General features: G+C 30.0%; 2 protein-coding genes across 2 annotated transcripts; one reads left to right on the forward strand and one right to left on the reverse strand.

The window, feature by feature from the left end:
- The first annotated feature begins 13,359 nt into the window (after positions 1-13,359).
- On the forward strand, positions 13,360-14,212 carry LOC111018429 (myelin transcription factor-like protein). The gene has a single exon (XM_022294510.2). The coding sequence runs from the start codon at positions 13,552-13,554 to the stop codon at positions 13,969-13,971; it is 420 nt and encodes a 139-aa protein (XP_022150202.1). The 5' UTR covers positions 13,360-13,551; the 3' UTR covers positions 13,972-14,212.
- An 822-nt stretch (positions 14,213-15,034) lies between these two features.
- On the reverse strand, positions 15,035-17,839 carry LOC111018480 (Rho GTPase activating protein with PAK-box/P21-Rho-binding domain-containing protein). The gene is made up of 4 exons (XM_022294582.2): positions 17,280-17,839; positions 16,501-16,621; positions 16,050-16,400; positions 15,035-15,967 (listed from the first exon to the last, which is right to left on the reverse strand). Exons 1-4 carry the CDS (start codon positions 17,594-17,596, stop codon positions 15,329-15,331), a joined length of 1,428 nt encoding a protein of 475 aa, XP_022150274.1. The 5' UTR covers positions 17,597-17,839; the 3' UTR covers positions 15,035-15,328.
- Between the last annotated feature and the right edge of the window lie 510 nt (positions 17,840-18,349).

Raw genomic sequence — 18,349 nt, forward strand, 5'->3', positions numbered from 1 at the left:
AACAACGTAGAGATGCAGGTGGAATTTTAAAAAGGAAAATAGATCTATCACATGTGAATTAGCTTAAATTAAAAGGTAGCTATTGAATTTATTTATTTAATATTTTTTTTTCTAATAGTTAGATGACAGATATCTGAATAGTTTGGAATTTGACCAACCACACCACATGTTCCCTATTCAGACGAATGAGAGAGGAAGATCCCTGTCATATTTAATGCCTTATTTTTTGGCTTACTTTTTATTTATTTATTTATTTTTAATTACTTGAGTCAATGAATTTACAGTCTTTGTTGATCGATTTTGATTTTTTTTATTTCTGACAATTATTTTCATGGGGAGTTGGTTCTCTGTAGCTGTCTTTAAAAACTGAGCAAATACTATTCTGAAATAGTTGTTGTATTGTTGCGTTTAAATTAGAAGTTTAATCCTTCAATTTTTTGGTTTGTGTTTAGCGCTCGAGATTGTTCAGGACGATGGATCATTTCTTTGCCTAACAACGTGAGACTTTGTTTGCACACTTTACAAACTCAACAGAGAGAATCCGATGATAGACTTGTTCTTATGGCTCTCGAAGCAATCATGAATAAGAAATTTCATTCTGTTTTTTTTTTTCCTTATTCTTTTCTAATAGGTCATTGCGTTTTTAATTTTGTATCTAATAAGCCTTTGGTCTATTTGACACTTTTTATAAAAGAAAGAAAAATTAAGAGTAAATATTTAGTAAATGTTCAGAAATCCATTAGGCATAGAATTGAAAGTTTAGATATCTATCCGATACTTTTTAAAGTTTAGAAATTTAATATATGGTTGTCATGTTTTAGTTTAGAAATTTAAGAGAAAAAGCTCCATATGCTTGGAGACTTTGGAGCTTCATAGTTTGAGGTCGATTCGAACATTTAATCTTTTGGTAGAACATTATTTGAAAATAAAATCTTTAGTATCTTTCGAGGTTGTCATGTTCTAGTTTCTACAAATCCTGGTAGAATATGGGACTTTGAAGCTTCAAGTAGAATTGTAGTTGAAGGTCGATTCGAACATTTAATCTTTTGATAGAATGTTCGTAAAAAAAAGATCTTTGATATCTTTTGAAGCTGGCGGGAGCGCGTTGAGGCTCGAGACATCATATCATATATTTAAAAGAAAAGTGAAAAGATCCTTTTTTTTTTTTCCCTCTTGTCATTGAATTTAATATGTGGGGTTTTTATTCCCATTTTAAACGTGAAAAAATCCTCTTTCTATCTCTCTATTTGCTTAGTTTTATCTGTCAGTGTCTTATCTTTTTCTTATCCTTCAAACTTGGGGGCCCTCAACAGTGGTTTGCTTTTTCCTTTTTTGTTTTTATTTTTACTTTTTGGATAAGGATAGTCAAATTTTCAGGCAAGGAGCATTTATTTTTTTTCCTTCATCAGATTATTTGATAATATCTTTTGTTTTTTGTTTTATTTTTTCAAAATAACATCCTTTATTTTAGGTTTAAATAATTTGTTGCTTTTAAAACGATCAATTTAATTTTTATATTTTTAACTTTTTGTTCATTTTAACGCATTTTCAAAACTTTTGTTTTGATTTTTGTATTTTTAAAAAGTGACGAATTTGAAATCTTTTATAAAATTTTAGCATAATTGTTACACAATGGAGATTATTGGAGACCAATTTATGACTACATTTAAGAAATTTAGCGAATGAAGTGTCATGCTAAATTTAGGATGGGAAGAAATGAGACATATATGAAAATGAAAGGGTCAAAATTGTCCCCTTTTCTCTCAGAATAAATAAGCTGAAACTATTGAGAACACGATGATATTTAAACATTATTTATTAGTATTATTATTATTATTATTATTATTTTAAATTTTGACATCTTAGTTAAATTTTAGGTTAAACAAATGGCTTCTTGAAAAATATTGCATTTTAAAATTTTGAACCGAATAATGAAAACTTCGTCAAAAGAGATCTGGATGTTTTGACAGAAAAAAAAAGGATGATTTTTCTTTAACAATGGGTAGGTTTTAATTCTGAGATTCAATAAATACTTAGCTTTATTTAATAAGTTATTGACTAATATTTTAATAAGTTACGTTTAGGTTTGCTAATTTATTAGTCAAATAGATTTTTTTCATAAATAATTTAAGTGATATCATGTGAGTAATTTAATATATTAATTTGATCGAGATGTATCAATACTATGATTCAACCAATTATTGAATCTATTAATTATAATCCAATTATGTTCTTTTTTTTTTTGAAAGTCCAATCCAATAATGATTAATTCCGATTAAATGCTCAATTTGTTTTCGAAATTGACGTTTAATAAAAATTAGAATACGTGACACAAAAAATTATCAAGAAACAAGCTTATCAATTACCAAATAGATCTTAAAATATTTTGAAGTTAAAAAAAAAAATTCTTAAAATATTTTATTCTCACGTATGGTAGGTTTTTATATCATTAAAATTGACTTCGTTTTTCTTTTTCTTTTTTCCTTTAAGCAGATGATATTTCTTTTTTATTTTCTAATTTAGGTTAAAAAATACATTTGGTCCCTATACTTTCACTAAAATAACAATTTAGTCAATGAACTTTAGTTTGTAACGATTTTGTCCCTGTACTTTCACTAAAGTAACAATTTAGTCCCTGAACTTTAGCTTGTAATGATTTAATCCCTGTAGTTTAGAATTTAAAACAATTTAGTCACTATCGTAAAATTTTTATTAAAATTAAGTGTCAAATTTTATCCTATAACAATTTAATCTTTCTAATTTTATAAACATGTTTGGTCCTTTTATAGTTTATCAATCTATATATATATATATATATATAATAAACTTATCAAAAAAAAAAAATCATGATAAAGACTAAATCGTTACTAACTTTAAATTACAATGACTAAATTGTTACCAATTTGAAAGTACATGGACTAAATCGTTACAAACTAAAATTTATGGACTAAATTGTTACTTTAGCGAAAGTACATGGACCAAAAGTGTTTTTTAACCTTTAATTTATATAAGATTGTAAACATGAACTAGGGTTATAATTAAATTGATAATTAATTTCGATGTGGTGTAACTTTTTTTTCCCTCTCAGTTTTAAAAATCAGAGTCAGCATAAAAATATGATTAGATTATCTTTTGTTGAATGGAAAAATCTATTTGTAAGTCAAATAAGAAGTAATCAACTAAATCTACATCAATGAGAACAAGTAAACTAATAAATATTAACAATCAATTGATTTACTTTGGTAACTTATTTTCATATTATTTTTATATAATATAATAATTGGAGTGGATGTCAATGAAAAAAATTGTATTAAACTACTTTTTGCAACAATATTAAATACTGAATCAATGAATTTTTATAACAACAATAAATTCAAACACAACACAAAGAAACATGCTCAATTTGAGCATAGTTAAAAAAAAAAAAACATCTACTATTTGAAAAATAAGTTATTTTTATCCTTTTAAACTAATAAAGTTGATTAAAAATTTATTTTGGTTTTGGAGCTTTCATAATTATTTTATCTTAGCTATTAAACTTTTAAAATATTTATTTTGGTCAAATTTTTAAAATGTATAAAGAGACCAAGTTAAATCAAAAGGATATAGAGGGAATGAATTCAAAGTCCATGATAACTACCTATTTAGAAATTAATTTCCTGTTGTGTTTTTTTAGTAGTCAAATGTAGTAAGGTCTGTCCCGTTAGATTAATCGATGTGCACGCAAGCTGATTCAGGCACACACAGATAAAAAAAAAAGTATATTTTAACGCTTGAACACTACAAACTTCTAAACTAAAGCTTTCATATATATATTTTTTGAAACTTTAGTGGAGGAAAAAAAAAGTGGTGACCAAATGCATTACCAATTAATTTCTTTTTTATTAAGGACAAGAAAACAAGATTAGTAGAAAGTTCTTCCATTTATTATTAAAATTTGTGTGGGATCATTTTCATACTTTTTTAAACCAAATTAAGTTATGAGACAAATATTTTCCATATTTATGAAGTGTTTGAATTGGGTTGCCATTGCTTTTTTAAGAGAAAAAAAATACATAGATTTAGGTGGCAAATTTAAAAGGGATAATATAAAATATTAAGGAGTAATTAATAATAATATAGTAGAAATATTTCCAATCAGATGGATGCATATACTGCTGGCTTGTACATTTAAAAGTTGTTATTTTAATAATATGCCATTCATATTTTCCTTAGTTCAACGATTCGAGGATAGAAATTCGAATTTCCAACCTTTTTTATAAATAATATATGGCTCAATTAGTTGAATTATGTTCAGGTTGCCTGTTGATATATTTTTTTAAATTTAAATACTATTTTAATTTATGCGGTTTTAGTTTATTTTGATGATTGTCTTTTAGAAGGTAAACATCTTTTGATTTAGTTTTATATTTATGGTAATATAAAATTAATGTTGGATAACATTTTTATTTTTTCCATCTTTTTTTAGTACTTTTATTTTATTTTATTATTTTCCATCTACTCTATATATAATTATCAAACTATAATTTTATTTTTTAATTATAAAAATATAAGTAAATAAGCATGCTTTGTAATTAGATTTTGAGAATGTATTTTCTGTTTTTAAAGCGGATTAAGACTCAAAAATATTTTTAAATGTGAAAAACTAAAGCAAGTTAACATTGACACGTGCAGTTTAATTTTCAAACATAAAAAAAAAGAATAAAGTCATTATCAAATTTCACTTTCTTGAACTATTAGCCAAAGTTCACTAGCAAAAAAAAAAGATTTTTTTTAAGTTTGTTTTTCTTTTTAATATTTAGATATCATTTTTAAATTGTTCTCATAAGTATATTTCCCAACCAAAAAAAAAACTAAAACATAACTTTTCAAAATAAAAAATAATAAATAAAATAAAGCAAATTTGTAGTAAACAACTTAAAAAAAATAAAAATAAAAGTAAAATCTCTCTTCTCTACCCAACACAATTTTAAATTTTATTTATTTCTCTTAGCATGAGGATAATGTGAGATAAATCTAAACCTATGATTCTTTCACCTAACTAGATTTTGTTAATTATGTTGTCTCTAAATGTCAAATCGAAATATATTTTAACCCGTAGAAAAGATTATTAATACCTTAAATATCATATATTTAATTTGTCATTTCATATTCGAATTCTGATACCATTTAAAAGTTAAAAAAAGTTCATGTCTCAATAAAATTAAAAATTTGTTATGTTAACTAAAAATTCAAGATTCTGTCTATCCAAAAAAGTATAATTTTATCTAATTTGGACCATTTATGCTCCATCCAATCACATGAATGGTTGTAAAATCCCAAAAATAGATTTAAATTAGGTTTTTTGGAATTTATTTATTTATTATTATTTTTGAAATTTTTTTGGAATTTATTATTGACCTTCTAGAAGGGAAAAAAGCATATAATAAAAAAAGAGGGAAAATTAGGTCAGTGATTGAACTTGGTGAAGTGCTGTTCTCATGCTTGGGTAAAAAGCAAGAGCCTGATTGGTTGGAACGTCATCCACCGTCCAATTCTGACACGTGTAATTTTCCTGAATCTAATGGTGAAACTGACTGCGACCGCATGATATGCCGTGTGCATGCGGTGCACGTATCCGAAGAAAGCAAAAGGACAAAAATGGGCCCGTTTTCCTGCCGCCTTACCCGTCCCACGTCTTTACAAAAAAGTCAAAAACCATGGATTTATTTATTTCTTTTTCTTTTTCCTGAAAGATTATCAAAACTAATTTTGGAAGACGAAAAATAAAAAATAAAAAAAGATTTATACTGCACTGAATTTTATAAAATGTTGAGAACTTTTGGAAAGAAGATTGAAATTTTATTTTGATTTATATATTTTCAGTGAGTATTTTGGTTTGGGTACGTTTAACTTTTATTTACTCTAACTTCTATATTTTAAAATTTCTATATTAGTCTCTTAAAAATGGATGGTCTTAGTTACTATTTGTAAATTTTAATACAAATTATATATACAACAAAAAATAATAAAACCATGATAGTATTTCAAAAAATCTAATGAGTGCAACATTATATTGATTGTAATTAAAAAAAAAAGACAAAGAAAAGTTTCAACGTCGAATTTTTAAAAATATAGAAATCATAATCGACATTTTAAAAGTATGTGGACTAAAATCATTTTATAAAAAAATATAGAGATAAAAAAATTGAAAATTCACTAGTTGAGAAAAATGAGCCATGAGGTATTAGAATAAATGTTCATTAAATTAAATAAATAAATTATCTTTTTTTTTCACGTTGAAATGAGTATAGCTATTTTGATCGAAGATATATATTTTAAAGAATTGAATTATGTTGAAATTGATAAATAAAAATATTGCTATGTTTTGATAAATAAATAAAAAAAAGATAAAGATAAAACGTATGTTTGTCTTTGTACCCGTTACAGAATTTATTTAACAATATTAAATATTTAGAAAAAAAAAACAAAAGAAGAAGGAGAAATAACGTGTTTTCTTAAAAAGAAAAAATATATATTTATTTATTATAAAAAAGAAAAAAAGTAATTATAAAAGGAGTGGGAGTTGCCGTTAAAGTTAGTAGCCGTTACCGACGGAGTGAGGACAGCAAATTTACCAATTAAATATCAAAATGTCCAGTTTCGGTTGTCTTATTCTACTCACCCTTTAAAGTTTAAACGTTTGTCTTTTTTCTTTTTTCTTTTTTCTTCTCTCTCTTCTCACTTGTTTGATAAATGTTATTTTTGTTAAGCCGCTCTGCTTCATTTTGATATTTTACTTTCAAACATCTATTTTAGAAATATTTTTACATTAAATTCTTTTAGTTCAACAAAGGTAGGACGAACCTGAGAAATTAAATCTTTAACCTCAAGAATCGTATAAATTTCTTAACCACTAAATTATGTTCATATTGACTTTTTATGTGTTCTCGGACGACGGGATGAGGATGATTTTGAGACATTCTCAAATTTAGTATGAATCCCATTTTGGTCCTTAATTTTTAGTTTAGTTCTATTTGATCCATGAATTTTTAAAAGGTATATTTTAATATTTTTTTTAATAATTATTTTTTATTCTTGAACTTTCAAAATATCTATTCTAATTCTCGAACTTATATAAAAAACAACTATTTTAGTAGCTGAAAAAAATGTCTAGTTTAGTCTATGAACTTTTTTTTTTAAAATATACGTTTAGAGAGTAAAATAGACATTTAAAAGTTTATGAACCAAAATAAAAATTATTTATTATTTTTTTTAGAGTGTCAGAGTTTTATTTCTCTAAATCTACCTGTGCTAGCCTCCACCAAAATGAAATTTTTCTTTTTTTTTTAGGAGTGCTTGGGATAATTTGCTGGAATTTTGATTAATCTCACTTAATTTCAACATTAACCATTTTTATGCTTTTTCTGTTTTTTATTTATTAATTTTTTTTACTTCTAAAAATATTTTTGAATTCTTATACAATTTTAAAACACAATTTAAAAAGGTAACCCGCTTTTAAAGGGTCTATTGACTTTTGACCAATGACCTACAAAAAAGAGACTTTGCTGATGTCACTCATTGGTGAGAAATTTCGGATATGCCCTTGAACTTTTAGTTTTATATCACTTTACTCCCTAAACTTTTAAAAAAATATATTTTAATTATTAAGTTAAATAAAAAAATCAAACTCTTAAATTATTTATTTTAGTTTTAACATTAAAAAAAAATTTACTTTTTGATATTTATTAACTTAATATTCTTCTCTTCAGCACCCGTCTCAACCAATCTATATGACTTTAATATATGTTCGTATCAATATGTTAATATACATATTTAGAGCTATATTATTTCTATAGGTTAAACAATTAATATAAAATCAAGACGAAATCGAAATAGTTATAGAAACCAAAATCAAATAGACCGGAAAGCTTAGCAATTAAAATAGGCATTTAAAAAGTTTAGAGACGAAAATAGAATAATCTTGAAAACTCTCCAACCAAAATAGAATTTAAATCAAATTACAATTTAGTCCTCCTCCCGTCATTCTCTCGAACTTCCTCTCACCCTCTTTCAAACTCTCTCACACTGATCTCTCTAGATCTCTCGAAAGCCATTACTCTCTCTCTCGCTCCGATCTACAACTACTCTCTCTTTCGTATCGCTCTCTCGCTCTCGCTTCCCCTCTTCGTGCTCCCAATTCGTTTTTGGTAGGTACGTCGAAAGCTTTTTATTTTTTTTCCCATTTTATTCCATTATTTTGATGTATGTTGCAATTTTGTTAGATTATATGTCTAGATTTTCTTGGATTTCATAATTTTGATATAGGAAATTAAATGCTTTGTTCTACATAAAAGGAAAAATAACTTTATTTTGAGAGGTTTCATTTTACCGATTATCTCAAATGTTAATCGATTAGTACTCCATAACTTAGTTGGATGATTCGTTTTAGGATGTTATTATATAGTTGCAAGATGCAAGGCAAAATATCACTTCTACCTTCATCTTTAATTTAATTTATCCTTTTACCAACTAAATATTTTTTAACTGGTTTTTTGAACTAGTCCCAAAGATATCTTTCTCAAATTACACTATATTAAATTGCTTTTTTTTTTTTAATACAATATGTGAGAGTGGAATTAGAACTCATGACCCTCCAATCGGATATATGTGTCTTAATCAGTTGAGCTTTACTCAGATTGACAATCGTCTCTCTAATTTTAGAAAGATAATTAACAAAATACTAAACTCATCCTCCTAAAAAATATTTGTTTCAAGAAGTTTAAAAAGTAAGTCATTTTTAATCGATAAAATTATTTATTATCATTTGTCCAGGAGGTTAACGAAGAAAATAACTAAATTAACTTTAGAGTTTTTTCAAATAATCTATATAATCCATCCTATAATATCTTCACGATAATATAGTTAATCAATATATGATTAATTAGAGGTCACGAGTTCGAATTTCCCGCCCCCAACTGTTGTAAAAAAAAAGTATAAAAACCAAAACGAATCAAAACAAAAAATACAAAGACAAAATAGTATTGGAAAAAACACACAATGATTCAAACATTTATTTTCCTTTCAATATTTAAATATTAGCTTCTAGTGATATGCATAAGGGTATAATTGAGACACTATCTTCATTCATAAGGTAAAAATTCAAATTGTATAACTTATATCACATAGGGAACTTGTGTTGGCAGCTCATATATATGCATTTGATTCTAATATCAAATTAGAAAATTCTCTTAAGTTTATTGTCAAACGAGCATAGTTCAACAGTAATTGACATATATCTTCAATCAAGAAGTTATGAGTTTGATCTCAAAAGTTCAGTGTGATATTTGAATGAGATAGATTGTTTCAAATTAAAATTAGTAATTGAATTTACTAATTGAGGTTACACAAAATCGGGGCCAGAACGGATATATTTTGATTTAAGACGAAAAATTAGATCAAAGTTTACTATGTTAAATTTATTTTGTATCGTCCAAATTCCCTTTGTGTATGTGCTCCCGGGAAACGTATAGTACTCTATTCCATTACAAAAATCTGGCGTAATCAAAAAAGATAGACCCAGTACGGTATTCTTTCGAATCCTGAATATGATGCTACCAATAATTGTGGTAAGTCACATATGTCACATGTCTTTCTCTCATCAATCAGTACAAATAGAAATTACCACATTTTTTTGATGAAAAATGTGGGAAAAAAATAAGAGAGATCCCGTTTGTTTGGGATAAAATTAAGTTATATTATTTGTTCTCTCTTTCACAGGAAAGGAAGAGCTGAATTGATGTATTTTTTCCCCCAAAAGACCTCCATTATATTATTGTGTCCGACTTTGACACTTGATGCCTCTCGATTTGCCTCTATTTTCTTGAGCTACTTGAAAATTGTCCTCATAAACTAAATTGAGTTACTTTCAACTTGTTTCGTCCTCACTCACATATTTCGTAGAAATTTTTTTTAAGAGGCAATCAACTAGTGTGAAGTTACTTAAGGTCAAACATGCTTCATACATGAAGTTCCTAGCAAACGAGTCACACTTAAAAGAAGGTACATGTACACCTTTTTGGTATAGTAGTATGACCGATCATTTCTTTTATGCTTTCCTAAACTACTTTTTCTTATTGCATAGTCTCATAGTCTTAATTCGGTGTGATGTTGGTTCATTTATGTGTTCTTCTACACGAACATTATTGTTTATTTCTTATTTCATAGTGAACATGAGTCAATCTAAAATAAATAAATAAAGGAAAAAATTGATTATTTAAATAAATATGTAAAATTATATTTTTAAAAAATAAAATAAAATAAAATGACTACTAAATTGAGGGAGAAAGTTTGCCTTCTACCTCTCTTATATATAATATTTTAATTTTAAAAATTTAATGACAAAAAGAGAGTACTTTAAAATCTTAAAGTAATTTTTTAAAATCTAAATGTACCAAATCAATAAATTTCTCTTTCGAGAGAGATTGGAAAATAGGGAGGAGTAATGAGAGAAGCATGAAAAATTTTAGGGATAAAATTGTAAATCTATGTGACAAAAATCCTAAAATAATTTTAAAATTAAGGGATGGGTCAAGAGTCTAAGCCTTGAAAAAAATGAGATTATTTTTGCTAACTCACTTTTAGAAAAGGGTGAAAAAAGCTTTGTTGTCTGTAATAATAGGATGGGTGAAATGGAGTAAAAGCTAAGACAAAAGTCATCTTTTAATTTTACTTTTATTATTATTATTTCTTTTTTGGTTTGAGAAGCTACTTTAATAACTTACTTGTCTATTCATTAACGAATTTTCTCCTTTGATGGGACATTTAATTAATCAAAAATATTTACTCTTCGAATGATGACTGATCTTGTCCTCACCACCATTCAATTTTGATAACTAAAAAAAGAAATGCCAACACAGAATTTTTTTTTAAAAAAAAATAATGAATTGTCAAATTTTCAATGGCAGTGAAGATAAGATTTGATCATCACCGGTAAGGAACTAAGTATGTTTCTTTACACTATTCATTTTAATGTTTGAATTCTCCCCTCTTTATAATATAAACTCTACTGTTTTACTTTACTAAAAAGTAAATTCGTAAGTAACGTTAACATTTATAAAATACTTATAATCAGTTGAAATAATAAGGTAATGATTAAAACCTACCCTTTAAAAAGCTTATAAATGTCTTAACTAGCTGTGTTAGGCTCAAATTGACCTATAATAGTAAGTCTTAAAAACAAAAGTAAAAATTATTTTTGAAAAATATATACATTCGTTTCAAACAAGTTCCTGACGTTGAATTCAATAGCATTAATGGTCACTTCAAATACTTTTCTTGGTGCATTTTTTTTTTCTTTTGAGAGAAAAGTAAAATTTAGGAGTAGTCAAAACTCCAAAGTATTGAAAAGAACAGTTTTTGAAAGGAAAAAAAAAAAGGTTTATGGGGAGGTTGAAGAAATTGAAACAAGAACTGAGAAATTCAACTTTAGTATGAAAAATGTGAGCTTTAGACCATTGCATGTCTTTTTTTCTCTTTCCTCTTGTTGTTATGTAAATGTAATGCCTTTCATATTTCAATTCCACTTTCAACTTTTAACTTTCAAACATACCCTTTTTTACATTTTTGGAGTTTCGTGCAATATTTCGTTTTAATAAATTACAATTATAATGACTATGGTATTAAATATATGTGTCGACGTGTCTATTGACATATCTATATATCTAGGGATTCGACATCGACATAAGGAGTGAATCGACATTTCCATTATATTACAAATAATCGACAAAATATAAACAATATCAACAAAATTCCACTAATATAGATATAATATTAATATTAATAATTTTTAACTTATTTAGAAAGGGTGAAACGTGTTAGTTTAAATATTTTTTACGAGTTTACCTCTCGACTTCTCTCTCGGTCCCTGTCCCGATCGACTTGTTTTGTAGAACCTCGACCCTGTTCTGAGGTTGGAGCCCGCAATGAAGCATCTCATGGCCCAAGAAGCCCGATGATGTCAATAACCTAGAGTTCAAATAATGAAACCCTAGAAGGGAGAAAAAACTATAAATAAGGAAAAGGATCACACCTAAAAGGTAAGCCTGAAACCCTCTACTCTCCTCACTCGACTTTCCCGATACTAACTTAAGCATCGGAGCCCGTGTGGCCAAAGCCACACCGATCTAGAGTTGTTCGGTTTTGCAGGTATCCGATTCCGTGAGTATCGATCTTGGTGTACATTTGACGAGAATCAAGGATGCTAAATTTCCGGCATCAACAAATTATGTTCTTAAAATTTTAGATGAGGTTTTTTTAAACATTTAACATTCATCGTAAACCAATACTTAAAAGGTGATATGTTTACGAGTCTAGCTTGTTACCTTACCAAACCACATTAAAAAAATAAATAAAAAGACCAAATTACATTTAATGCTTAATAGGCATATATATGCTCATTGATGATGATTATTATTATTATTAACCACATCATTAGAAAAATTACAGTCCAATAATATATTTTCTCAAAAAAAAAGTCATCCATAAAAATAAACTATAAAAAAAATCCTTTTTTATTAAAGGAAAAAACAGCTTCAGAAAGAAGTCATCCAACTCAATAGTTATATTACAAAATTTGGTCCCAAACTTTAATAGATCTTTTAATTTTTAATATTATGTTTGATATATTTTTAAACCTAAGATAGAACCTTAAGAATTTTGATAGCTATATTACAAAATTTGGTCCCAAGCTTTAATAGTATTTAATAGACTTTTTAATTTTTAATATTATGTTTGATATATTTTTAAACTAAAGAGACACAACCTTAAGGACCTATTAGTTATTTTTTAAAAGTTTAAGAATTAATTAAATTCAACCATAAAATTTAGGGACCAAACTCATAATTTAATCCATTTTTATTTTAAAAAATTCACCACTGAAATAAACACTAAAAAGTTATGGTTAAAAGCATCTCTATAGTTTCAAAAAAGCGTTTGATTTCTTATTAAAAAAAAATAGTTTCAAAAAAGTAAAAGTACTCTAAAAAATAATTTTTTAAATAAATAAAGCAATACCACAAATTGAGAAAGATGACAGCTTCTTTGTCTTATTTGTTCAAATTAAATAAAATAAAAAGGAAAATCCATAAGGATTTTAGCATATTTGTAAGAATTGGTTTGGACTTCTTCTTTGCCTTCTAGAGGAATTAAATATAATATTTTAAAAAAAAATCAAAACCCATTTTCTTCATAAATCAAATGATACTAATTCCTTCTAGAAGACCAAATTTAAACTTAGTCCACCTCATCATTTTCCTTCTAGAAGCCCTCCTCTTGCATGTAGTTGTCAATTTTCATTTCCTTTCACAAGTTGCCTCCTTTTTTCCCAAAATTACAAAAGAGCCCCATTTTTTACACCAACTTTAGAAGAAGACCCACCACTTTTTTTCTAATCTCAAGGGCAGCCCATGTTTTTAACTTTATTTTAGTCTTTGCACTATATAAGGCCTCAACAAACACCTCTCTTTTGAATAGAAATTCTCTCTTTTGGCTTTTGGCTTTTGTTTTTCCATCATGTTCAAAACTCCTCTCTTCTTCAACCTACACCACCACCATTTTGCTCCCAAGGATGGCTGCCTTCAAGATTTCTCATCTTACTTGCTCTTCGAGGCCACGGGCGACTCGGAGGCTGATGCCTCCTCGGTTGACCCCGGTGGCTCCTCCGCCGCCCCGGGGTCCCCAGAGTGCAACGATGCCGAGTCTTGCACCGATGACACTCCTGATTGCGACGAGTTTGATATGGATGAGGACGAGGATCATGAGGATGGAGAGGAGGGGGAGAATTATGAGAAAAATGATGATGAGGTGGTTGAAAGCAAGGCAACAAAAGGATTCACAAAGTCTAGTGCTTCTATTGATTCAACTAAGGAGTTTAAAATGCTGAATGAGGTGGACAAAAACAGGTTGTTTTGGGAGGCTTGTTTGGCATCATAATGACATGTCCCAAAAAAATCTTCTTTTTTTTTTTTTGGTTTTTTTGTTCTTTTATGTGCCATTTTTCCAACCTCCTTTCTTTTCTTCTAATGTTTGAAAGGTTTGTGCTAAAAAAACAGAAGGAAACTTGTGCACTTCTTCTTCTTTGACTTCTTGCTGTTGATGTTATGATGTACATGAAAGTAAAGAATGGGTTCTAATGATCCATTAATGGCAGTTTAAAAACATAATTTTGACTTCAGTTTTTGCCTTGTTTTCTGGGTTTTCATTTGATGGTTTAGAGTTCTCAAGATTGGTGGGTAGTTTGTTTTAGGCTGAACCAAGAAAAGGGTGAGTTTTAAATTTCATAAAAAAACTCGAAATCTAAAGTTCAAAGCAAAACGATACTTCCTCGGTTTGGTGGGTAGCCGTCGTAGTTTGAACTCATGTTTTCTAAGAGGGTCCAACTCATAGTGGTGGCCATTGGTGTTTAAATTTTGACCTTGTTGTCAAAGTGGCTTGAAAATCATGGCCATGGGTCTCCATTCCGATGTGGCCGATCATCCTCTCGAACGATATTTTGATCATTGTCTTGATAAGCTATTGGTCTCACCAAATAGATAATTACACGTGAGCCCCTTCCTCGGATGGATTCTTCGTTTTTCTCTTAAGCAGCCGTTTTTTACTATTGTTTTCCTCCTTTCTCCCCAGGAGTAAAGGATTATTGGCAATATTTCAAGACATGAGCCCCTCCTTGGTAGTCCCATTGGTTTTGTCTTGGTCATACCGACTTTGTTGTCTCAAGTTCGAACTTTCGAGTAAACTTAATAATCAAAAACTCTCGACGTCTTTCAGGGCCTTAGAGCAGAGGCAGGTGCCCTTGAGTATAACGAAGCAAAGCTCCGACCCCGATTATAAAAAAATATATATTTCATGAACAAGAATCAGATAACTACATAATAATTCAACAGATGAAAAAATAAAAAGAAGCGGAAGTAGAAGACTGAGGCTGAACCCAGAAATGATCACCTTCATGCTTAATATCAGTGTGATTATAAACCAAAAGTTATGTAGAGAATAGAGATGGAGTTTGAAAACCAAATTATTAAACGACAAATTTGTCCGATAACACAGTTCGATCGACATTTCGGTTACAAAAAGAAACAAGTGAAACGCGTTCAGCTCGAAGCTAAACCTTAGAAATCACAAAAACACACACAAACAATCCTCTCCTAATTTGCGTTTTTTTTTTGGTCAAAGCCTCTTGCTAAACGTTGTGCTATGATACAAAAACAAAAACAAAAAAAGCAAGCATAACTTTGAACAAGTGAAAAGAAAGCATATCCCGAAGTACTGCGGTCGTTGTCGATGAGAGCTGTTAGACTGATTCTTCAGAAACGACGACCATGGGCATCGATAAAACAGGTTCCCTCATTTTGTCATCCATCTGAATATCAATGGAGGAGTTATTACATGCTATGGGGTGGACATCTTTATGAATTCTTTGTTCCTCGTCTTCGTGCAAACTCGTGCCGGAATCTTCTCCATCACTAGAACTCAGGCATGAGTTTCCATTTTTACTATCGGTAAACGATAAACTGGACTCGACATTAAATCCCGAGCAGCTTCTTGGACTTGAATCAATTTGCAGGTCGCCTCCTTGTCTTGCTGATCTGCAAGTTTCACTTTTGGTTTCATTCAGTTGCCTCAAGAAGCATTCCTCTATCTCACTTAATGATCCTTCATTTTCTTCTTCCTCTCCATCTTCACTGCCGTGATTGAAATGGATGACATCGATCTCCCCGTCGGAGTTTGGCCCTCTCGATTCGTCACCGGTATCCATGTCTTCCTGACTATCAAAATCTTCATCCATTTGCTGATCAGAAGAATGAGACGACATGGGCGAATACCCTCCCGAAGCAGCCTCTTCCCGCTCTCTTAACGTTTTCATGATGAGTGTTTTGAGTAGGTTCATTACTTGAACAGCGTGCATTAGAGCAGTCAATGGATCAGACATCTGTTCGAAACAAGAACAAACAATCAAACAACTTTAATGAGTCGAAAAACCGCGATTTGTACTCATTCGTCTAGGTTTATACCTGAGTCATGTTGGGAGCAAAAACCATAGCAATGTTTCTAGCATTCATTTTGTTGGAATCTTCTTCCTCAACAACATCAGCCATAAGATCCACGGCCCAATTCAGCAAGGAAGCCTCAGTTGGCTTTAGCTGCTTAACGAGCTCGACCGACTCCTCTTCGGTGTTACATTGCAGAACTTGCTCGGGAGAGAGCCCGTCGAGCACTCCGGATGGAAGCTCTCGAAACCATGCCTTTATTAGGCCAGCCAAGCAGTGGACATCAATGTTTTCAGGTATAATCCCCCTGTTCAATTTGTCCCTCACTTGCTCCTCTTGGCTATTTTCAGGGTTTATCCGAAAAATCCCTTCAGCCTGCAGCGAAAACCGAAGAAGAATCACCACGAAAAACATATAAACATACAACACACAGATCAGATATAAAGCGATGCGCCATTAACCACAATCTCGGTACCTTGAGCCCTCCTTGACGGTACAACCGATCCTGCATTAGCAAGAGTATCATCGGTACGCTGTTTCCTCTCGAATCAGTAGAGCATTGCATCGATTCAGCTGATACCCCAAACACACTAGCACTGTAAAGCAAGAGGTTCATAAATTAGCTCAAAACGAACAAAGAAAACTGAATCATCGGAGAAATGGAGCGTTATGTCCCGCTCATTGCATTACGCTCATGGCCCACCCCACCAATCTCCTCAAGGCTCCATCATCCCCAGACCAGTTCCAAGAGACAACATTTTCATACCCAGTGACATTAAACTGTAAACTATTTCATGACATAACCAAGTCTTAAACCTTGATATATATATATATATTTTTTTTTTCTTTGGTTAAGAAATGTCTTAGTTCTCTGTTATACTCCATCTCAAATCAGTTAAAATGGAATTGTATTGGGAGAAGAAGGTCGATTTTTCATCCTCCCATCCACCCATTCATCTCAATAATGGCAAAAAAATTGGACTTAGAAACTATAAAACTAAAAAGACCAGACGAAAAGATCAAATTTCAGCCCAAAAAAAAAACGACCCAACTCAACATTTGAAGCCAAAAAGGTAAGATTAGCTCCTTTAAGTAGCAAAAATAGCAACTTAGAACCTCAAAAACTAAAAAACCAAGCAAATGCCTCAAATTTGAGCCCAAAAAACAACAACCCAACTAAACATTTGAAGCCAAAAAGCCAAAACCAGACCCCAAGAACAAGAACCCAGAAAGGCAGAGTAACAAATAGTTCACCTGGCACTTGGAACAGAGCTGGGAATCTCAACCTCAAACTCCACAGGAAGACCCAGAAAGCCATTGAAGCGGTCGAATGTAACATGGGCAATATGTCGAACATTTGTAGGCCATCCGATTTCCATGGGATGGACGGCGGAGATGAGGTCCTCCCGGCGGTCGACACGGCAGTAGACCATGGATTTCCTCAAAGCCGTCAGCAGAACATCGACCAGAGACAGCTGATTTTGGTCTTCGCCCACTGAGCCTTTGGTTCCTTTCAGGATTTTGCCTCCGCCGCACCCTCCTCCTCTTGTCACCATTACAATTCCTGTCATTTTTTTCTTCTCTCTGTCTCTCTCTCTAGAAAATGAGGGGTTTTTGAAATTCTAGAGAGATGGGTTCTTCAATGGCGAAGTGGCTTTGTTTGTTTGTTGCATTGAAGAAGTCCCTTCGCCTTCGGTTGGTTCTTTGAAGTTAACAAAAACTTTCAAAAAAAAGGTTTCAAACGGCCACTTGAGTTTTCAAAATTTTTAGCTTTTTGAAGAGCTTCTGTCTGCACACACCACATTGCTCATCGCACCCAACGAATAGTTTCTCTCTCTTTTGGTTAAAAAAAATATATTTTTCTTTCAAGGAACGATTAGTCTTGTATTTTTAAATTATTAAATTTTATTTTTGAACTTTGGTACGTAGCCATTTAATTGGTGTAGTTTACATTTGTATCCACGTAGTTCTTATCATCAAATTTATTTATTAAATCTCTTGCACATGTTGATTGATGAACCAGTGAGGGACGAAATGAGTTTATAAATTACAAATTTAATTAGTAGTAATTTGAAAAAACTGTGACCAAATCGTTACCGAATAAAAAATTTAAGAACTAAATTATTTCAAAAGTAGAGTGACCAAATATGTTTTCTAACTTTTTTTTATTAAATTACAAATTTAGTTTTGAAACTTTTATAGCGATGTTTAGTTAAAGCATGTCTTCAAATTTCAATATCATGTCTAATAGAACATTAAACTTTAAAAAGTATTTAGTAAATTTTCAAATTTTCAAATTTTTGTTTGAATTGAGAGATTAATAA

The sequence above is a fragment of the Momordica charantia genome (assembly GCF_013281855.1).
Source record: "Momordica charantia cultivar OHB3-1 chromosome 9 unlocalized genomic scaffold, Mcharantia_2.0 BLBB01000009.1, whole genome shotgun sequence".
Taxonomy (NCBI): Eukaryota; Viridiplantae; Streptophyta; class Magnoliopsida; order Cucurbitales; family Cucurbitaceae; genus Momordica; species Momordica charantia.